Source organism: Gouania willdenowi, chromosome 21, assembly GCF_900634775.1.
Source record: "Gouania willdenowi chromosome 21, fGouWil2.1, whole genome shotgun sequence".
In the NCBI taxonomy this organism is placed as follows: Eukaryota; Metazoa; Chordata; class Actinopteri; order Blenniiformes; family Gobiesocidae; genus Gouania; species Gouania willdenowi.
Genome location: NC_041064.1, coordinates 29,397,571 through 29,421,357, shown reverse-complemented (window position 1 = coordinate 29,421,357; position 23,787 = coordinate 29,397,571). Strand labels below are relative to the sequence as shown.

Here is a 23,787-nt window from a genome sequence, read left to right as displayed (position 1 = left end):
TTCCTCACCTGCTGCAATGAATTCACTAAGATTGCAGTTATGATTAGTGCTCATGCAGAAGAGGTGGAGACCGGCCTATTTAAATGAGCGTTTTGCTCATTCAATGTGGTGAGGTGAGGCACACAGAAGCACACAATTAAAACACACAAGTTAAATTGGAGGCAGATAGACTTCTCCGTCTGCTGCACAAACATTTAATAATGTAGAAAACTAAATAAACAAATAAAAGTGTTTTTTTTTTTGGTGTTTTTTTAAACAACTTTAAAACCTAATGATATTTTTCCCCTAATTTAATGTGGCTGCTCTTTTAGGTCCTATAACTTTGCTCATCAATGAAAAATAGGCAGATTTGGACAGAAACCATCCTATTGATCTACCATTGATCCGAGTTAATACAGCAACACAGTCTTTCAATCAGTCTGCACCATTTGAAGATGGTCTACTGACCATCATTCAACAGGTCTGTGTGATACACATTTCATATCACACAGGCTGCACAAACAACCTGAACAGACCTATGAGAGCAATCCATCCATCAGTGACAGTAACTGGACCTTTGTTATTATATACAGTAATTTACTGATGTGTAGCTCTAAATACAGTGGGGCAAAAAAGTATCTAGTCAGCCGCCAATTGTGCAAGTTCACCCACTTAAAAAGATGAGAGAGGCCTGTAAATTTTCATCGTAGGTAAACCTCAACTATGACAGACAAAATGAAAAAAATTCTAGAAAATGACATTGTAGGATTTTTAATGAATTTTTTTGCATATTATGGTGGAAAATATGTATTTGGTCAATAACAAAAGTGGTGGATCATTGTTGTGCTGAAAAACCCAGTCACGTTTCATCTTCAATGCCCTTGTTGATGGAAGGAGGTTTTCACTCAAAATCTCACGATACATGTCCCCATTTATTCTTTCCTTTACACGAATCAGTCGTCCTGTCCCTTTGCAGAGAAACAACCCCAAAGCATGATGCTACTACCCCCATGCTTTACAGTAGGGATGGTGTTCTTTATCCTCCAAACACGACAATTTGAGTTTTATTTTGGTTTCATCTGACCATATGACATTCGCCCAGTCCTCTTCTGGATCATCCAAATGCTCTCTAGCAGACTTCAGACGGGCCCGGACATGTACTGGCTTAAGCAGGGAGAAACGTCTGGCACTGCAGGATTTGAGTCCCTGGTGGCGTAGTGTGTTACTGATGGTAGTCTTTGTTACTTTGGCCCCTGCTCTCTGCAGGTCATTCACTAGGTCCCCCTGTGTGGTTCCGGATTTTTGCTCATCGTTCTTGTGATCATTTTGACCCCACGGGGTGAGATCTTGCGTGCAGCCCCAGATCAAGGGAGATTATCAGTGGTCTTGTAAGTCTTCCATTTTCTAGTAATTGCTCCCACAGTTGATTTCTTCACACTAAGCTGCTTACCTATTGCAGATTCAGTCTTCCCAGCCTGGTGCAGGTCTACACTTTTGTTTCTGGTGTCCTTTGACAGCTCTTTGGTCTTGGTCATTGTGGAGTTTGGAGTGTGACTGTTTGAGGTTGTGGACAGGTGTCTTTTATACTGATAACGAGTTCAAACAGATGCCATTAACACAGGTAACGAGTGGAGGACAAAGGAGCCTCTTAAAGAAGAAGTTACAGGTCTATGAGAACCAGAAATCTTGCTTGTTCGTAGGTGACCAAATACTTATTTTACCGAGAGATTTACCAATAAATTCATTAAAAATCCAACAATGTGATTTTCTGGATTTTTTTTCTCATTTTGTCTCTCATAGTTGAGGAATACCTATGATGAAAATTACAGGCCTCTCACATCTTTTTAAGTGGCAGTACTTGCACAATTGGTGGCTGACTAAATACTTTTTTGCCCCACTGTAAATACTTGATATAGTCTATGTTTTAAAGGGGAATTATCATGCTAAATCCACTTTTTTAGCCCTTAAATGCATTTTGTTGTATATTTAGAGTGCTTAGAAGTCCAGAAAAAATCAAATTAGTCTCGTCAGGTGCTCCGTAGTTATCTTTATATTCTGTTTTGCTCATATTTTTCAATCTGTTTCGATTTTTCTATTCTCTATTACGTTTTTTGAACTATTACATCACAGTATTTGCAGCGGAACAACCAAATTAGTACATCAACTCCAGGTCCAACACTTCGAGGAATCCGGTATGAAGTGTCTCATTTGCATTTAAAGAGACTGCACCAAAACGAGTTGCTCTCAGAAGCACATCAGAAAAGGGGTAGAAAAGGGGCCTGTGGAGCTATAATAATGAGGAATTCAGACCCAAGCATTGCAGTTCCGCTTTATATAGACCACAACTGTATGATTTATATGTAAAAAGGAAGGATTTAAAACCATGATATGTCCCCTTTAATTTTCTTTTAAATAGTATCTTATTCAAGCTATTTTGTGTTAAAATAATGATAATGGCTTAGATTTATATCGCCCATTTTTTCAAGGAGACTTGAAGGAGAAAGCGCCTACAGAAACCATTATTCATTCACACCAGTCACTCACATCAGTCATACCGGTGGTGGTAAGCTAAAATGTAGCCACAACTGCCTTTGGGCTGCCATTTCGCACCTACGGCTCTCCTGTCCACCACCAACATTCATGCCAATTCATACAAATTCATACAAGGCAATGTGGAAAAAGTGCCTTGCCCAAGGATACAATGACAATGACTTGGATAGAGCGAGATTCAAACCCTCAAGCCCCATTCTACCACTGAGTCACGGTCGCCCAAAATATTTAGTTTTTGATCATTTCATGAGATTTAAAGAACAAACATGTAAATGTGCTGTTTCTATTAATTTTCAGTTTCAATTTAAACATTATCCAAGACATAAAACTAGAAATGCGCATTGTTAACCGGTTTTGTTTCGGAACCGGTTCTTAATGATACGATACCTCGTAATCGCTAACAAAAACCCTTTACAATTCTGCTATCGGTTGTTCCCAAGCTGTACCACCACTATAAACAAACGCACCCCACTCGCAAATTTGCAATGACGTCACACACACGCTATGGGGGGTGGATCCATTCTAAATTCATGCGCACCAGTCTGCTCGTCTGCTCTACATTTTCCATTGACATAGAATGGGTACACGGGCACAATGCACAAGTCACGTCTGCATGTGTGCTTGCAGACGTGTTAACTAGTGTTGTCAAAAAACTCGATACCGATTAAAGTATCGATACCAAAAAGTTAGTATCGGATACGATACTCATTTGCAAAAGTATCACTACTAACAGCACTGTGTTCATCTCTTAATATATCTATGGTTCCTCTCCAGTTTTTTTTTCTCTCGCCTGTTTCAATTGATATGTTTATTTGCTACTGCAGACACAAACAGCTAAATACTAACAGGGTCCTATAAATCACGGAATCGACCAATGAAAATGGTTAAACGCGGAAACGCCATCACCGTGAGGCAAGGAATTTTTTTTTATGTGGAAATGTTTTGGGGACCACTGATAAGGTGCACCGCCCTACCCCTTCCTGTCCTGGCTGCATTAAACACTGCCTAAAACACATCAAACAATGTCTAAAATTGCCAAATCATCACTGCCTCTTAAATACAGAGCCATTAGTGCCCATTTAACTTTGCTGTGCCTTTGAAATTCCGTTTCTCGTCACGCACAGCAGCGCTCCGTGAAAACATGAGTCAGGTTTAATCAGCTTCACCTGCTCAGAGCATTTAAACAACATCTTATCAGAGTTACAGAACATCTGTGGATACAGTTGTTCGGTTGTTATGGACAAGACCATTGATGCCAGGGATTGTAGTCTGAAACATTGTAGGTTAATAATAACTTCTGATACTATAAAATATTCTGGCCCCGAGTGGTGAAATAACTGATGCATCCTTGTGTCCATTTATTTTAGTGTAATCATTATGGTCTGGAATGATGTCATCAAGATCATTTAAATGAAGTTTTGATAAATTTCATTTAAATGAACTTAAACAATAAACCTGCTCAGATTTAGTAAACCATTGATCCCTGAGGGGAAATTGGGTGACTGACATTCATGCTGTTCCCATACATTTTTATATGACATACATAATTAAAAAGCAGTCAAAATAATCAATGTCATTACACCTTAAATCTACCCTTTAATTGTATCTTACTTTATTTTTGACATACGTTTTTGTTTAATTTAGTTTTTATTTATTTATTAGTTGTTTTTTTTTTTTATTAGATTTTTTTTTTCCTGAAAAAAAAAAAATTCTAAAAATTTTAAAAAATAAAGTGGAAAACATGGAACTTGGAAAAAAGAAAACGAAATTTGAAAAAAAATAAAAGGAATTTTATAGGGCCCTCATTATAACACAAGTTAGCTGACAAGTTAGTTTAAGTCAAAAATGAGAAGAGAAAATATGTTAAATTTTGTTATACTTTCTCAAAAACTATTGTTAATAGTTTTTATTGTTTACAGGTGCTGCTAAACTTTGTTTTACTTTCTCAAAAAAGTGTAATAGTTTTTGTTGTTTACAAGTAGGGATGTAACGATTAATCGTAAGGCAGTTAAAATCGATTCATAGGTATCACGATTCACATCGATACTGTGAAAACTGAATCGCAGTACTTTTTTTAACCAGAAGTGTTAGCGGCGGGCGGAATCTGCTAATACTTTCTTTCTGGCCGCCTTCTGCTTTTAAACATGTTCATAAATGATTCCTTACCCCTTTAGCACCAAAAAATATCTGTAATATTACGTGAATATCTGTAAAAGTCACGTTTTTCTATTAGCTCTGTCTGCTAGCGCATAGCATCTCTTCTTCACTGCCAGATATCTGCATGCCAACCAACCACTGGGTAACCAGCGCCCTCTGCTGGTCCAAACAAATATCTGACCTAAATATAGTGAAATGACTGGTTTTTTTTTAAGTCCAATTGTTAAGGCACAAAATACATTTTCAGTTGCACTTTTAAAAAGAACTGTTATGCAGTTTTGTACTGTTTACTATAGAACCAAAATTTAAATTAATAGGCTTCTTCTTCATTTGTATTATTCCTTTATTTATTTCATTCAAGATTTATTTTTAGTTAAATTGCATTGTTTTGAATAGTTTATCAAGGGATTCTTTAGACAATGAAAAATAAAAGGAAAACAGTATAGTTTTTTATAGTTTTTTCCCCCAAAAAAAATAAAGGAATATTTTTCAGTCATCATTTTTCTACAGTCCCATTTTGTAAAATAAATCGTGAGAGAATCATATCGTGAACCCAGTATCGTCCAATCGTATCGGGAGTTGAGTGAATCGTTACATCCCTATTTACAAGTGTTGTTAAATGCTGCACTACAATTCACTTAATTTAAAAATACTTTGTATACTGTTCATAGTTTGTATTCTCAACTCAAAAGGAAAATATGCTTCTAAAATCTTTTCTTTGCCCAGTGGTATTGAAAATGGTATCGAGTTTTTTCCTGAGTATCAATAGAGTTTGAAATTCTAGTATCGTGACAACCCTCGTGTTAACACGTTTGCAGACGTTTTAATGTGTATGCATACCTACTCTACACCTGGATGTGCACCGAACAAACATAAATATATCAGTCACACGTAGACGCAGGTGTAATGTGAGTGAAGCCATAGTGATCAGGTGACCTTCACTATCGATCACCATCTACGTGACATGTAAACACGTAGATGGTGATTGACACTTGCGCGCTGAGGTGCGCAGGCATGTACAAGTGTGCAGGTATGTAAGCGTGTGTGTGAGTGTTGAGTGCATAACGGACCACCATTTAGTCTAGCTACAGTCTGTGTCACAACACTTGTCCTTAGAGTGGTAGTGACTGTAGTGTTACGCTGAGTCAGATCATTGCTGTGATTGGACAGGATACAACACTCAACACTCACACACACTTACTGACTTGCACGTATGTGTGTGCCTGCATGCATAAGCGCCTAACAATTATTTCTAAGTATTTACATGTCACGTAGACGGTGCACTCACGCCACACCTGCCACTACACCTAGCTACTTAAATTAGGTAAGGTTAGGCAGGCAGGTACACGTGTGATAGACTGGTGCACATGAATTTAGAATGGATTCACCACCCACGTGTGCACGTGCACACACACACACAAGCTGTTGTTTATGGATGTCTCCTTTATCTACATATGTCTGAAGTGTGAGGAATACGTTATTCACTGCTGTTAACACCAGAGGTGAGTTTACTCACGTGAGATCAGTATGATATTCCAAATGGGTGTTACGCAGAAAGCTGTTGACGAGCCCACTAGTCGGCTCGTCAACAGCTTTATAACTTAATTATAACTTAACTAGAAGTTATGTGTGTGTAAATGAAAGCGTGATTACCCAGCTCTTGCATAGTTTGTCATGTTGTTGGTGTTTACTCATGCTGATGTAGTTTGGTTAGTTATTGTAAATGAAAGTCAGAGCCTGCGTTCTCGCGGTATGTGTGCGTTCATGATAGCGCACCTGACTCAGTACGTCAGTTTTACATACATCATGTCTAGTTAAAAGCATGTTTCTTGGGGGGCACTAGAGAGCAGGGAATGGAGTAGGACGCGTGGGTAGAAGCTCCCGCAGACTTTGTTTAAAATCCTTATTTGTTGGCCTTTTATTTTAAATATTTTTGAAGCCACAGTGAGTTTTGGAACTGACTTTTGTAGTTTGCAACTTTTAACCAAGTCAATATGCAGAAAGACTCTACTGAGCCTCGGAAAACTACCCGGCAGACGCGGCCTGCTGTGCACACTAAGACCTCGAGCTCTGGTGCGCCTGCTTCATCTGAGGACTCCGCCTCCTCGACTGGAACTCGCAACATGGATGCACTGAAACTGGAGATATTAACGTCTTTGAGACAAGACATTGCGGCTATCTTTAAAAGCGAACTGCGAGCTGCATTGGGTGACGACCTGGCTATGATAAAAACTGACTTACAATCAGTGAAAATGCAACTTGAAAATGATAAAGCTGCTACGCATGCAGAGCTAGCCACGCAACATGGAGGTGTCACTCTCTGGCTGCACGGATGATGTTGTTGAGTTGAACACTAACCTAGCGAGTTTAGCAGCTCAGGTTTCCAGGCTGGAGAGTAAGTGCGAGGAGCTGGAGTCTAGGTCACGTCGGAAAAATATCAGGCTCGTGGGCGTTGCGGAGAAAGTGGTTGCGGATACCACCACCGTTGCTGCTCTCCTCATGGAGGCATTCAAGTTGGATAAGGAGCCACTTCTGGACCATGCACACCGAACCACTCAGCCTCAGCCAAGTCCGGGGGATAGACCACGTCCTATCATTGCTAGGTTTCATTACTACGGTGCAAGGATCTCCGTCTTCCTCGACCATACTGCAAAGGTAGCCTGGGCCCGGGCTGCCTTTAACGATGTTTGGAGGCAGCTGCGCGGGATGGAGGGGGTGAGATATGGCCTGTTCTTTCCAGCCCGTCTTCGGATCAGTCACGGTGGGGTGGTGAAGAACTTTGTTTCAGCAGAAACAACTACGCCAAGAAGATAAACACTGCCTGATGTATTCAATAATTACAGTGCAGTACTCTCAGTAGAGCCATAGAGCTCCATGCTACTGGTTTTGTTATGTATATTGTTGACTTGATGGTTTTGTTATGTTTATATTTTAAGCTTTATAACCAAATTTGTCCATGTTCGTTATTAATGGGGCTCTTTTGCACACAGTTATTTTGCCTACAAGTACTAAGTTTTGAAATATTTGTTATCTTGTACTGATAACACGTACCTCTAACTTTAATTAAGCTAGATCATGCTAGGCTGCAATATTGTTCAAGTTCCTGCTTTGTTTATTTTATATACGTACATTATTAGGTCTTGTAGGTTGATTTATAGGATGTTAGCACACTTTACTTATTTAACTGTGGTTATTGGCTATTGCTAATGTTTTGGTTCTTATAGTCTGCGGGAGACTATCTGATGAGGTTTACCTCAGTTTTTCTCCGAGTTGTTGTCATGGCTGTGTGGCAACAATGGTTATTCTGTTTTTTGTTTACACTGTACTCTCCCTTCTGGAGGTACCATTTTATGTGTATATACGTGTGTGTGTGTGGGGGGGGGGGGTTGTTGGTCTGTCCTGGCTCTTTTCATTTAACGTTGGAGATTCCCCTTTTCCTTTTCATTCACACTTAAATGTTATCTGCTAACTTAAATCCCAGCACTCCTGGCATGGGCAAGCCAATTCATTTTCTTAGTTGGAATATACGTGGCATGGGCAGTCCAACCAAAGGGCAAGGGTTTTTAGTCATTTAATTCTGACATATTTTTTTTACAGGAAACCCATCTTAGACTTAAAGATCATTACTGGCTCCGGTCTCCCTGGACAGGACAGACCTACCACTCAAATTTCAACTCTAAAGCTAGAGGTGTTGCAATTATGTTTAATAAAATCTACTGAGATCATTGCTGATAAGGATGGTAGATATATTATAGTAGCAGGCATACGTATGCAAACAAAAGTGGTATTAGTTCATGTTTATGCGCCAAACTTTGATGATGTCAATTTTTCTAACCGATTACTTAGTAATATTCCTCATTTAAACACTCATTTGTTGATTTTTGGGAGTGATTTGAATTGTGTTTGACTCTGCACTGGATCGCTCTAGTCCCAGTTCTACACCCCTGTTGGCCATGGCTAAATCTTTTTCTGACTTTATGACCCAAAATGATCTGGCTGACCCTTGGAGATCCCGTCATCCCTTGGTGAATAAGTTTTCCTTCTTTTCCCCAGTGCATCAGTCATATTCAAGAATAGACCATATTTTTTGTAGACAATAGACTCAACTTGCATGTCGTTTCCTCTGATTATTCAAAAATTTTAATATCTGATCATGTTCCTTTGCATCTAGATATTCAGTTTTCAATGTATAAACCTACACCCCCTCTTGGGAGGTTTAACTCTTTATTATTGGCAGACAATACATTTTGTGAATTCATTTCAAAATCTATTAGTGACTTCCTGGCCTTTAATCAAAATGAATCCACTTCTAATTCATTACTCTGGGAGTCACTAAAGGCTTTTCTTAGAGGGCAGACCCTGCTGAGATTAATAAAACATTTAAATCTTTTTATTCATCCTTATACAAATCTCAGTTTCCCACCGACACTACTGAAATGAATGAGTTTCTGGCTAACCTTCAGATTCCAACTATTAAACCTGACCAAGCAAAATATTTGGATACTCCTCTTTCCCTTGAAGAATTAAAATCTTCAATCAAAGCAATGCAGTCCAATAAGGCCCCAGGTCCCGACGGATTCCCGATTGAGTTCTTAAAGAAATGTATTGATAAATTGTCACCTTTAATTTTGTCAATGATTAATGAATCTTTGGAGAAGGACTTGTTACCACCCACTTTATCCCAAGCCTCAATAATTCTTCTCTTAAAAAGTGAGAAAGACTAAAACTGGCTAAAACTATCGTCACTCGCTTAGAGAATGTCTTGCCCAATATTATCTCTGAGGAGTAAACAGGATTTATTAAGGGACGCCATATATTTTTTAATACCCGCACTCTTTTTGATATAATTTATTCCTTTTTTTTTTTTTCCTTTTGTCTGCACGTGGTGTCAAAGGTCAACACTACAAGAAGTGCAATCTTTTTTAGACAGCAATGCATTTTTTTTTTGTTTTTGTTATTGCAATTAAATAAATTGCATTATTTTATTGCATAATTGTGACCATCACCAGCCCTCCCTAAGGAAGGGTAAGAAACACTTTATTAAAGGGAGAATATAAAAAGAGAGGGCAGTGTTACACCTAGGTGAGGGGGTGGGGGAGAGGTGGAGGTGGAGGGGGAAGAGAGCAGAGAGGAGTGATTCAAGGTAGAGAAATGGAAGGTGGGGAGGAGTTGATTACAGTAAAGTGAGAGTGAGATGTGAAGTTGTAGGTGTGAGGCTTAACTATAATGGTGGTGGCTGTGGGCAGACGGAAGGAGTGAGTGGTAATACCTGAAACAGGTATTTGGGATCAACGTGTCTAAAGTTAAGCCCACTACAAGTTTTATCCCACAGTCTAAGGCATGCTAGTGCATCGAAGACCGATGTATGTGCAAGAAACCGCCACTGCAAACCCAAGCGCTGCCCCGGACTCAAGGACGCAGCCAGAATAGCAGAAAGAGCAGGGGCCAGGAAGCCCAGGCAACCCCCCCTCATGGCCGAGCAGCCCCTCAGACGCCCCCAAGACACCAAGCCAAGAGGTAGCCACCGCCCCCACATACACACCCGAGAAAGCACCTATATATTTCACAATAAAAGTAGCCTGCTGGTTTCGGCAGTTAAGAGATTTATATACTGGCTAACTGATAATGATACAAATGAGGTTAATTTATTATCCTAAGCCAATATCCACTTGACTTGTGTACTAATTTTACTACTTTGAGTATTGTTTATTGAGGACTCATTTGAGTATTATATACTTATATTAATAAACCTGATATTTATTCTAATACACCTGATATTTATTCTAATAAACCAGGTTGTATTCTTTCTGTACTAATGTACTACTTGTTTTTCAGCCTATTTAAGAATCGATAAGAGAATCGATCAAAAACCGGATAGATAAGCAAGAATCAATAAAGAATTAAAATCGCTAAATCCTTATCAATTTACATTTCGACACTCAACAGGTTCTGCTTGGATTAAAATGGGTGCTATAATTTGTGTGCTATAATCCATCAGTGCAGCCATCAGCAGCTGTTTCATTGGCAGCCTTACCTTAAAGTCACTTTGAAGCGCGCCTTAGTCTTCAGTATCAGAGGTCGATGTGGAAAATTATGCATAGTTGGCTGTGTCTCAACCACCAGAGCCCTGTAGTACAAGCCAACAACATATTGTGAGTGTATTTTCCAGCACAAGTGCATGATAAGCACAACAACCAGGATGCAATGTCTCACTTGGAAAGTAGTCTTGTGAGCAGAGATTGAGCTAATTCATGAAGGCCTGCCGTGGAGGCCTCACTGCTTCTGTATTTTAGGTTCTGAAGTTTCTCTAACTGCTCACACACTTCAAACAGATCCTTGGCTACATCAGTAAACCTGTAAACACATCATAAAGCTCCCAGTGTTTACACTGACAGGGTGGAATACGTGGGGTAGGGTTAGTTAGATGATAATCTGACCATTTCTGAAGGTGGTCTAGCTTGTTGTTGACTGGGCTTCCAATGCATGCCATCTGCTGAGAGCGCTTCCATGAAGACACTTCCTCATCTGTAATAGCCTTCACAATCTGCTTTGCCTGCTCAATAATGTTATCTACCAGCTCCAGAGCAGCCTACAAAACACACCAAACACTTAAAGGGTGTACATGTAAAACATATGTAGAGCCATTAATCAAATTACAATATAGAGCATTAAGAATAATACATAACATGGAATTCCGGGCACCTTCTAACAAACTGTTTAAAAAAATCTAGAACAATAAAACAAATGAATATAGCAAGGTTAAAAGTGTTAAAAGTACATTTATAACAAATGATGAAAGAAGATAAATTTTTGTTTACAGTGTTAAAAGTTTAGAATAATCTTGATGACCACTTTAAAAAGTAACTAATCCCCTGCTTTCTGAAGACCTGCCACAAGGAGGGAAATTCAAAAAATGCTTTAATTAAAGGTGCAGTCTGCAACTCTTATAAAGTGACTTTTTATCTTATTTGCTAAAGCTGTCACAATGTAAGGACAGCTGTACATGAAACTAGTAGTTTGTGTGAAAAAAACAGGCTCATTGAGTCCCGCCCCCTGCTGCTCCTGCAGCCTTTAGCAGATTGCCAGAATGCACCGCGACCGAGCAAAAAGAACCAATCAGAGCCAGGATTGCGTTTGATGGACTGTCTGACTGCTGTTGCTCACAGGCCCCGCCCCTTTCCCGGGGCTGTAGCGCCATCTTTTTTACAGTGTATGGTCTAGAGGAGTAGAAGATGGAATTAGCGACTTTTCTGCTTGCAAGGTAATTACTGCTGCTTGATTTACATTATGTTTGATTTGTAATTGTTACACTAGAACTCTGTGGTGGATGTGTTGTTTGTATGCGCGCAGCAGCCTCCTTTTGGGTTGCTGTAAGTGACACTGTGTTGTTGCTGCTGCTGCTGCTGAGGTGTGTGCACATTGAGAGAGAGAAGAGCTGCAGTAATATGCTTTTAACAGTGCATGTTATATTACTGTGATGTTGCTGTCAGACTAACGTTAGCTTGTTAGCTCCTCTGAGGGAGGAACTGTGGAAAGTTTGGAGGCAGGGCAAGAGAGCAGCTGGGAGGGAGGGGGAGAGAGGGATCTGAGAATCGTGGACTGCACCTTTAAGGACGGGGCTCTTGGAGTAGTTAAAGCACACCCAGTCTATACTATAAAATCTATACTTTGTTAATTAGCTACTCATTACTCAACATACCTCCCTATTCACTCTTCTCTCAATCCAACCTAATCCCCACAGATTATAGAGCTCACAGGGGCTAGTTTTTTTTTTTTATAAAAGGGACAGGGCTAATAGTGCTCAGCCAATAGCAAAAACCAATTGTAATAGCCGGGTATCAACCCATAGAGGGCAGTCACTCTGACATTTTCCAAAAAGATTTTACTCTTTAAGTTAATGAGTTCAATGTCTACGTTCAAAAATTCTTTAAAAACAAAATATTTTGCTCCTATTGAAACATAGGTTGAAAAGCTGATGAATACCGCTGTTATACAGTTGCTGTTTAGAGTTGGGTTCCGATAAGCAGTTACTGCTTCAGCTCATTCCATTTTTGGTTGTTAAAATGAATGTTTATTTGTTGTATTGTATCTATCTATCTATCTAAACCCTAAAAACACTTTTTTACAAATGTATTTGGGGATGAAGTAGAGCTGTTGATTGATCCTGGCCCAACCCTCAACATTTTAGTATTTCAATTTGGCGTGTTTTGTTGTAAAATGTAAGAGTAACTGCCCTCTATGGGTTAAAACCCGGCTAATACAATTGAATGTTGCTATTGGCTGAGAGTGACATTCTGTGACATCATTGGACCATTGTGCATCACTGTTAGCCCCACCCCTCCAGTAAAAACTAGCACCTCTGGACTCTGCAATCCGTGGTGAGATAAATGTGAATAGAAATGTATAGTGATGTTGGTGGTTCTAGCGGGCATATTTATTTTGTATGGGTTGCCATGTTGGATGTTTCCGTGTGTGTGTTTGCTGCCCTGGGTTAGTGGGTGTGACTGTAGTGTTTGTTCTGTGTTGTAAACTGTGTCATCACTTGCGCGTTAGTTCGTGGTTGATGGGTGTAGAACGAGAGTTAGTTCAAGTTCTGACAGTTTTGAATTTTTGTGACAGCACTGTCTGCGATTGTCCTGCTGCTCTGAATCCTGCTATTAAAAGTGACTTCTAACAAAACTTCTGCATTCCTTACTCCACATCTCATCCTCACTATAGTATATTGAGTTTTAAGTAGCTAGTTAGCATAGCTTAGATTGTTATTTGGAGATTTTATAGTACAGACTGGGAGTGTCTTAACTACTCCAGGAGCCCCGCCCATAATCAAGGCATTTTTTTTTAATTTCCCCCTAGTGGCAGGTCAGCCAACACCCAGGGTTTAGGCTGACCTTTAGTCAAAATGAGTATGTATTTTGTTCACATTACATAGTGTGAAAAGATTGAGTACACAAGAAATACATGGATGTATAATATATGGGGACATTTTTTAAGTGTACACGGTGGGCACACTCGTCATACTCAACCCACCTATGATGCATTGCGAGCATAATGTAAAATAGTCCTGGGACCGGCTTCAAGCTAAAAATCAAACATCCCCTTTTAAAACAAAAGCATATATTCTTGTCTTCCATTAGTTTTTTAACACTTTTGTAAATAGGGCTCTTGTTTTGAGGTTAGCCGGAAATTTGTCTGTAGTACAATGGCGGGAAATATGTCGGCATGAAATGTGTATATGTGAGTTTTATGGATCAAATGATCACATGTTGATATTCTACTTGGTCACTTTCTTGCTTAAAGGAGACATATCATGCTTTTAAATCCTTCCTTTTTAGATATAAATCATACAGTTGTGGTCAATATAAAGCGGAACTGCACTGCTTGGGTCTGAATTCCTCATTATTATAGCTCCTTAGACCCCTTTTCTACCCTTTTCTGACGTGCTTCTAAGAGCAACTCGTTTTGGTGCGGCCTCTTTAAAAGCAAATGAGACACTTCATACCCCGCCCCCTCTCCAGGTTGCAGAGGTGACACTCGGTTCAACTCCACCCTGTTCGGCCATTTTTGTAGTTTGATAGAAGAGATACGATTATTTAGCGGTGCATAAAATGTTTATTCACAGGTTATTTACAAAATGTCAACAACGGAAGACTTGTCCATCCAGCCTTACATGTTCGAGCCAGAGTCTGACCCGGCGGAGCGAGATGAAAATGAAGATGATAAACCTGCAGAACCCTAACAAGTGAGCTAACACAAGCACCAAGCTAACGCTAGCGCCAAGCTAACGTCACGAAATGCATTTTAATACAGTCTTTTCGGAGAAAAAAACGGCAAAATGAAATGACTAATGAAAATTTTAGACTTAAATTAAATCACGTAGGCCATATCATCAAGGATCTAAAACGAGCACACAGCGCTAACATATGAAGACGGTGAAACTGCTAATGCTAACAAAACAATGACAGGGACGTCTTATCATCACACTTTTTAGCGTTATTTACAGCTTACCGAAGTGCTCTGTTCGTCGTCTCCAAAGATAGAAGGAATTGAACCCTCAATCAGACAAAGTCTTTCGGCAAATCCTTCTTTATACTGGCGGAGGTTGCAGAAGCAGTCATCCTTGAAGTGCTGCGTGCACACAAAAATGACCTTACCCACAGATGTGGGTACATTTCCGTGAAAAATAAAACTCAACCAGGCACTTTGAAAAGGTTCTGATGCTGGGAGACGGTGTAATGAAGCGTGTGGGTTACTACATCCAACAACCAAACATTTTGACATATCCTCTCGTAACTTCGGCATCCTTGAGCTTGGACTACAAAATAAAAGCGAGAAATAAAAATGGCGGATTGCTCGAAGTGTTGGGCCTGGAGTCGATGTTCTAATTTGGCAGTTCCGCTGACGTTTTTGTTCAAAAAACGTAATAGAGCATAGAAAAATCAAAACAGATTGCAAAATATGAACAAAACAAAATATAAAGATATCAACGGAGCACCTGAAGAGACTAATTTGAACTTTTCTGTGCTTCTAAACAATCTAAATATACATCAAAATGCATTTAAGGGCTAAAAAAGTGGATTTAGCATGATAGGTCCCCTTTAAAATGCTTTCAGAACTTTCAAAGGTTGCAAAAATAATTAGGTTTTTGTCGTTTGTCGTTCCAAATGCATCATGGGAAACTTGGAAGTATACTTCAGTGTGAATGGTCGTTCCTCCTAATCATACTTATAGTTTATAATTTACTTATTCTCGCAAGTTAAAAAACAATGAAATAAATTGTATTTCATACCATTTTGTACTTGTAGAGGTGAAATTTGTAATCATTGATTTTGCCCACCACAAATTCAAACAGCATGTTACGGTATAAAATAAAAACATCCTATTAACCAAAAATTTGTCAATAATCAAGTTTTAATCAAAACAGTTCTATTAACACTTTAACTCTTCAAGCATATATATATATATATATATATATATATATATATATATATAGTAGACCAGTAGATCTCAAACGTTTTTGGCTTAAGTATCCCCTTTTTCTTATTTCTTAATCCAAGTGCCCCCTTTGTCTAATGAACGAGCGATAACACACATTTTAAAGAACCTCATTTTGTCTGTAATCTTTAATTTAATGTCATCATTTTCACTTTCGCCCATTATCCAGTTAAGGGATTACTGTCATCTACTTTCTACTCTTGCTGGCTTCCCTTTTTTGTAATTTCCTATAAAATTTAAATCAACAAAGACAAATATGACTTTCTTAATAGAAACTGATGACAACAATAAGCAAAAAATCTATTTAAAAAAAAAAAAAACCATGGATGTTCTTTAGTCACAATTTGCTCATATTTAAATATTCATTTATTATGAACACTGGATCATATGCTATTTTAGTACAATGGATAGATTACACAATAAAGTAATTAAATTTTCTTGCACTTTGTCCATGATACACCATAATTTAAATGTATATACCAGTATATAGTATGTATATCCTTGAACCCCAAACACCAGCTGTATGGCCAAGCTGTAACGTGTATACAGCTATAAAATATGCTGGCTGTAGTACCTGAATCTTTCCTTGTGAAAAGACGCTTGCATTGTTCAAACATTGCTCTTGGCTGACTGCATGGGACTGGGCCAAGCCAATTTGATGTTGCACTGGTAATGACAAATAAACACACAAATATTCAACACAAATGTCACACAAAACTTTGTTCACTGCACAACTCTGTCATACCTTTGCTTTTGAAGCTCTTCAGCATCAAGTCCAGGTTTTTATTCAGTTCCTCCGCAGTCTGAATTTCATTTTTCAGCCTCTGCAGAAGATTTCAGGTCCACACATTTATTAATAATAAGTAAACACCTTTTTTTTTTTTTTTTTACATAATTACAGTCTGTGTGTGTTTTACCAAAGTCTGATGTTTCATTTGGTCGATCTGTAAGTCTAACTCATTATTGCTGTGTCCCACATTTGGATCACTCAAACTCTGTCAAGAACAAGCACATTTCTGGTAAGTACTGGATTGGAAGGATGGTTGGGGTTATGCTTAATGTTTAAATGAGCATGCATTACTTAGGATTCAAGAAGATCTGGACAGAGAGAGAGAGAGAGAGAGAGAGAGAGAGAGAGAGAGAGAGAGAGAGAGAGAGAGAGAGAGAGAGAGAGAAAGAGAGAGAGGGATATTAATAGTTTAAAATAATATTTTCAGTCTTCTCACCTGAGCTTCCAAAGCTGAATCAAGGATTTTCTTTTCTTCTTTGAGACACTCAGACAGAAGCATGGCCAGTTTCAGAGGATCATGTTGGAAGTTCTGCTACAAAAACAGAGTAACAGGAAGGAATCATTCCTTTAACACATGTAAAGTTCTCTACATACTATGCGATTGCTAACAAGCATTGATCAAAACTGAAGTCACATGTTTAAAACTCTTAACACAGCCTGCAAGCCCATCATGCATCTCAGCTCAACAGTTACTCTCGTCCCCTAAAGTGTCTCTCACCAACAAAACACTTCAAAAGAAGCTCATTCAACCACAACACTAGCAAATAGTCTCACGTTGGAAACGCACACTGTCACTTTGAGCACACTGAACTACAAAATACTAACAACAAAGAGCATTACATAAAATACATCTTATCTTTCAAGTTCGAATGATTTTTTCAGGTAAATCAGTATTTTATTATAAAATGATATCTTTGCTCTTAAATGGTTCTAAACTATTGTATATGCTGTAATGTATTGCAAGAAGACTGACTCAGGAATGCAGTAATTTACAGTACGTACTTCAAGACCTTACAAAAACATATAAAGATGATTGTAAACAGAAAATGTTAGCATGCGACAAATATGCTGTAAAAGTAGTGTTTCTCAAGTGGTTTCTAGTGACTGAGAAAAGAGTAGATGAATTTTGGAGACTGTGGTCACTGAAGGCATTTTGTGTGAGAGCAATGAAAAGTGATTCACAGTTTAGTCCACATGGACTTTTGTTTTGCGGGCTGTGCTAATAGTAAACATGTGACTTCAGTTTCGACCAATGCTCGTTAGCAATAAAAAACAAAAAACAAAACTATAATGTCTCCTGCGACCTACCAGGAAGTAGTCTCTCATTTTTGAAAAATTTGGCCCCTGCAAAATGTTTTTTGCCTGGATTGACAATATCTCCTGTTGGTCCAAATAGTTCAGGGCATCGTAGAAGCATCTCGCAGCTGCCGATTCATCTTGAGCAGCTTCATCCCTGATGCACAGAGTATTAAACATTAGTGAACTGTGTTTGCTCATCATGGTGTTCTCAATAAAAACACATACAATTTTTACATATCCCAAATTACACGCAAAAAAACAGAAGCATAATGAGTCTAACCTGGATTAAGCTGCATTTAAAAACCTTGACCTTATTCCTTGATTCCCCTCAAATTTAATATGGGTTTATTGGTTTAATTGAATGACTTTACATGGGCATCCAATTATCCAAACAGCTCTTGCCATATTTGCTCTTCGTGGAAGTTTTTTTTACCCCCTAAACATTAAAGATGAGGCAGAACCCCACATGATTTACTGATGGTGTGCTGTGATGTAATCGTGGGCCTATACCTGTATATGTTTCTTTTCCCTTCATTTTTAATCATAATGTTTTTTTCGGTATTGAGTATTCAGCGTAAACTGACCAGGTTCCAGAAAAGAAATCCAGGGATATTTCCAGCTCGGAGATAAAAACGAAGGAATTAAATCTCATAAAGATGAAATTAAGAAACTGAGACAATTACAATTTCATTCATGTTGACATATTTACTAATATCAAAAAATAACAAAATGGAACAGCAAGAATGTGTCTAGTGTCAACACTGTTGTTAGCATTTCCTAATAGTAATAAAAGGAATGAAGTAGTAATAGTAGTAGTAAACTGTGTGTGTGTGTGGGGGGGTGGGGGGGGTGGGGGGATTCCAAGTCCACATTCTAATTATTGATATTTACAATTATATTTTCACTAGTTACACTATTAATTGTAGATATCTACAACTCAATTCTCACTAGTGGAAATCGCCATTGTAGATATCTGAAACTTCATTAGCACTAGTCAAAATGTCCCACTGACTTCCATTCAAATTTAATTGCAGATATCTACAATTTAATTTCAACATGTTACAATTCCAAGGCCACATATCTTCACTGCAAGATATCTGCATGCCAATCGACCACTGGGTTACCAGCGCCCTCTGCTGGTCCAAATAAACATCTGACCGACAGTGAAATTACTTTTTGTTTGTTTTTTTTTTCAATTCAATTGTTAAGGCACAAAATACATTTTCAGTTGCACTTTTAAAAAGAACTATTATGCAGTTTTGCAAGGTTTACTATAGAACCAGAATTTAAATTAATAGGCTTTTCTTCATTTGTATTATTCCTTTATTTATTTCATTCAAGATTTATTTTGAGTTAAATTGCATTGTTTTGAATAGTTTATCAAGTGATTCTTTTGACAATGAAAAATAAAAGGAAAACAGTATAGTTTTTTCCCCCAAAAAAATAAAGGAATATTTTTCAGTCATCTTTTTAAAATAAATCGTGAGAGAATCGTATCGTGAACCCAGTATCTTGAATCGAATCATAATGGGAGTTGAGTGAATCGTTACATCCCTACTGACTAGTCAGAATTAAATTACTAATATGTCCGTTTGCGAATGTAACTCGTAAGAAAGTAATTTCAGATATCTGGCATGGGCATACTAAACTAAACAGCCACTTTTTGCAACAAGCTACATTTGAAAAACTTTTGTGATTTATATATATATATATATATATATTTCCTTTGACCAGATTTTTAGTAATGTCAATGTTTAAATTTAAATGTTAAATCTAAATCTAAATGTAAAATGTTAAACCTAAATGTCACAGGTAAAACTAAATATTTAGCTAATATGCAAACTCATTGGAAGTGCCAAAATAAAATCTCATTGACGCGACAAGCATTAACCGCGGTCTATGCAGAGAGCAAGATTGCTCTCCACATTTAGATTTAACATTTAATATCGAGATGAGACGGCTGCAGCGGAGGCTGTACACTTTCTCAACTTACTGTGGCGAAATTAAAGAGGTTAACTTCTTGAATAAATATATATTCTACTGCTGTAACGCCATTCAGGCTTCCCATTTCTTTTGTCACGCTATCCGAGCTTCAAAATAATGCTGCGCGTCTATTCTAGCATAACGGTAGCGGCTCGTTGGAGACGGTGTTGGATTCAGGAACAACTCGTAAAACTCATACAATACAATTCAATGTTGTAACTAGAATACCATCATGTTCTTGTGTGTTTAGTTTTCGATTAAACTTTACTGTTGTAAAAAATAAAGTTTTTAAAAGTGTCAATAGTTAAACAAATTGCAGTAATGAACACGCATCAACTTAAACAATTGCAGTTCGCAGAGGTATTGCACAAATAGACGGTTTAGTAAAAATAGAGTCATTTTCTGATTCATATTTTGTTGAACTTAGTTCTTCCTAGACTACTCATGGAAAATTATCTTTTTATTCCACGTCAAAGTTAAGTGAAATATTCTTAAATTTGTGATCTGGACAGGATTTTGAAAGAGGATTACTCAAAAAGTACACAATAAAAGTACTCAATATTATTCATGCAAGTAGTCTAGGAAGTACTAAGTTCATCAAAATATGAATCATGGACTACAGATGGAAAAAACGTTTTTTTTTTATTAATTTTACGTCAAAGTTGGGTGAAATATTATTAAATGTTTTTTTCTCTCTTCCAGCAGCTCTTCAGGGCGGTCTCATTGTGATTACCGTAAGTGTCAGTATATTTTCGCACAAGAAAACAACGTGCGGCTGATTTGACCAGGCTAACGCGAACCACGGCAGGCTTGACCGCAGTCGTTTCCCCCCTCGGTCCACCGTCAAATCCGTATTCGTGTATATTCATTCAGGACGTTCACCGGACCTTTATAGGCACCATATGGGCAGAGCAAGGTGTTTCCTCACGTACGACAACAAATAAGCACGCACTTCCTAGTTTTAGCGGAAGTGTGTGCTTGTCTAGCCACACTTTTATAAATGAAGCTCCAGGTCTTTACGTCACTGGAGCGATGAAGTGACCAAAAAGCACCACTATGTAAAAGCGACTCAACACGGGTGGTTAAAGTGACTTGCTACAGTCGTGTTCGGTTACATATAAGCTGTCCACTTAATGCCCTACTTTGTGTTTCTCATCATGCACTTTTTAAGTCTTTCCAGTAAAAGACAAGCAATTATGAGTAAAAGCTGCAGTGTTCGTGGTTACCTACCAGTTCTGGCTCTCTATCCATCCACTGAGCGAGTAACGGATCTCCCTGTTGAAGGACTTGTTCTCATAGAGCTGGACGACCCGGGTCTGTGAAGCCGAGTCCAGCTTCATCAGAGCCTCCCATTGAGCCATCCGAACAGCCGACACCCCGAAACACCATAGAACACTTCACTTAATCCATAACCACGCCTCTTCTATGTAGAAAACAATTCGTTACTGATAAGCGAAAAAAATACTGAACTTTTTTTTCCTTTTTTTTTTAAATGATACAAAGGCTGAAATGTATTTAAATGATACAAAGGCTGAAATGTATTTAAATGATACAAAGGCTGAAATGTATTTAAATGATACAAAGGCTGAAATGTATTTAAATGATACAAAGGCTGAAATGTATTTCAGCCATTGTAGGTTCTAAAATATAATCTCAGTCGTCTAAAATAAGCTGTTTAACTGTACCAACCTCCAGTGTGCTGCCTGTCTGCGAAGAGTTACAGTGAAAACAAGGACGTGACGTTAAGGTACAGGACTGCGCTCTATTCCATAACTGGATAGTGCAATGGCCTATAGCAGTGAAGCCACCCGACGCCATATTGGTGTACCGCGAATATCCTGGACAATCAGCTCAAATCTGTGGCGCATTTGGATGTTAAAAGTCATCATCAGCTGTAAAAATATATATATATATATATATTAGTTATTTTACTGATGAAAACACACATGTTCATAAAAGGTAAACTCAGAATGTATCACATTGGAAAACACACACTAGCAATCACAAGGATTATGAATTACTCAAAAGTGTTTTTTTTATATAAAGGTTAGATAACAATCAAAAATTGTACCGCATACTAATTGTAACTATTTGTGTAGTATGTTTACAGGTAAAGGTGACAACAGCAGAGTGTATTTGGATTGGAATCAAACATTGAAAATACAGATACAGTGAATTTAGGTTGTATCTATAGACATAGAATAGAATAAAATAGAACAAAATAAAGTTTATTGCCCTGTTTACATGCCAAAAAATAACAGATACAACAGAATTATTGTGCATGTCCCAGAGTCAGATTAAATTAACAAATACAAACATCAACAAAGAAAACCAAAAAAGTGGTACATGCCAGTGTTTTATAGTAAAATTGTAATTTTTGTTGTTTTCCGTTACATTAGAATAAATATATCAAATTCTGAAAGTGGGAGTTATATGGATTAAGTCAAATTGTTGTTTAAGTTGCCTTTCGAGCGGTTGTTCAGAATACCAAGATGGCGGCCGGTGACTTCAATATCGTACATAGAGATCAGTTTCACGCCCAGCTGCAGCAGCATCACGTGATTCACGATAAATTTTCTCAAGTAGCCGTACATTTGATATAACCTTCCCCCACTAATATATCAAAATATCATGTCAAGGATAATTATTATTTTTTTTATTATTCTCACTGTTAATAATACCAATAATACTAAAAACAGTAATAATATTTTATTAAATATTACTATGGTGATGGATGGCATGAAGCAAGCAACTGATTTTTATTAGATTTATTTGACAGTTGTGACAAGACCTGCAGGATGTCACAGACACCCTGGAAACACGCAGGAATGTTTGAATAATCTTTAAAAAAACAGAAAAGAAAAAAAGAAACAGCATTTAAACTAGTTACACCAATACACAGGCAAGGCAAGGCAAATTTATTTGTATAGCGCATTTCATACACAAGGCAACTCAATGTGCTTTACATGATGAAACTTTCAACTGTTTAAAATCAATAAGAACATTTAAGATCATCAGTAAAATCAATTCAAATCATCAAAAACATTACATCAACAACATGACCAAAAATCTCTCTCTCAATCATATGCAGCAGAGAAAAAAAGTGCCTTTAACTTTGATTTAAAAATGTTCACATTAGATGCTGACTTCAGCTCTGCTGGCAGTTTGTTCCACTTCTTTGCAGCATAACAACTAAACACAGCATCACCATGTTTACTGTGAGCTCTGGGCTCCACTATCTGACCTGTGTCCATAGATCTGTGAGACCTGCTGGGTTCATACCTGACTAACATGTCACTGATGTATTCTGGACCAAACCCATTCACAGATTTATACACCAGCAGCAGAACTTTAAAGTCTATTCTGAGGCTGACTGGGAGCCAGTGTAAAGACTTTAAAACCTGACTAATGTGTTCTGACCTCTTTGTTCTGGTTAAGACCCGAGCTGCAGCGTTCTGAACCAGCTGTAGCTGTTTGATGCTCTTTTGGTGGATTCCTGTTAGAAGACCATTACAATAGTCCAGTCTGCTGCAGATAAAAACATGGACCAGTTTCTCCTGATCTTTCTGAGTCATTAAACCTTTCACTCTGGAGATGTTCTTTAGGTGGTAGAAGGCTGTTTTTGTGATAGATTTGATCTGACTGCTGAATGTAAGATCTGAGTCAATCAGAACACCAAGGTTTTTGACTTGGTCTTTAGCTTTTAAAGATCGAGACTCAAGATAATTGCTGACAGCAGTCCTCTTTTCCTTGTTACCAAAGACAATCACCTCCATCTTGTCAAGGTTTAGTTGAAGGAAGTTTTCACTCATCCAGCAGTTTACTTTTTCTAAACAGTCACACAACACCTCAATGGGCCCATGGTCATCTGGGTTCAGTGATAGATATAGTTGTGTGTCATCTGCATAGCTCTGATAATCAACCTTACAGTTCTGTAAAATTTGTCCTAAAAGAAGCATATAAAGGCTAAACATAAGGGGTCCAAGAACAGATCCCTGAGGAACCCAACAGGACATTGGTAATCTGTCAGATTCAAA

The 23,787-nt window shown here is 38.0% G+C and overlaps 1 protein-coding gene across 3 annotated transcripts in view; it reads right to left on the bottom strand.

Annotated features, from left to right (window-relative positions):
• Positions 1–21,498, bottom strand: part of LOC114454945 (signal transducer and activator of transcription 1-like) — a 29,877-nt gene extending 8,379 nt beyond the window's left edge. Inside the window, exons 1-10 of one of the 3 annotated variants that reach the window (XM_028435897.1) lie at positions 21,440–21,498; positions 20,981–21,173; positions 17,777–17,921; positions 16,905–17,000; positions 16,596–16,673; positions 16,424–16,502; positions 16,253–16,344; positions 11,124–11,275; positions 10,900–11,040; positions 10,721–10,813 (exon numbers count right to left, since the gene is read on the bottom strand). In XM_028435897.1, the coding sequence (XP_028291698.1) occupies positions 10,721–10,813; positions 10,900–11,040; positions 11,124–11,275; positions 16,253–16,344; positions 16,424–16,502; positions 16,596–16,673; positions 16,905–17,000; positions 17,777–17,921; positions 20,981–21,111 (1,007 nt within the window). In that variant the 5' untranslated portion in view covers positions 21,112–21,173; positions 21,440–21,498. The remainder of the gene's footprint in view (positions 1–10,720; positions 10,814–10,899; positions 11,041–11,123; positions 11,276–16,252; positions 16,345–16,423; positions 16,503–16,595; positions 16,674–16,904; positions 17,001–17,776; positions 17,922–20,980; positions 21,174–21,439) is intronic. The other 2 variants (XM_028435899.1, XM_028435898.1) reach the window with 2 other exon arrangements.
• Between the last annotated feature and the right edge of the window lie 2,289 nt (positions 21,499–23,787).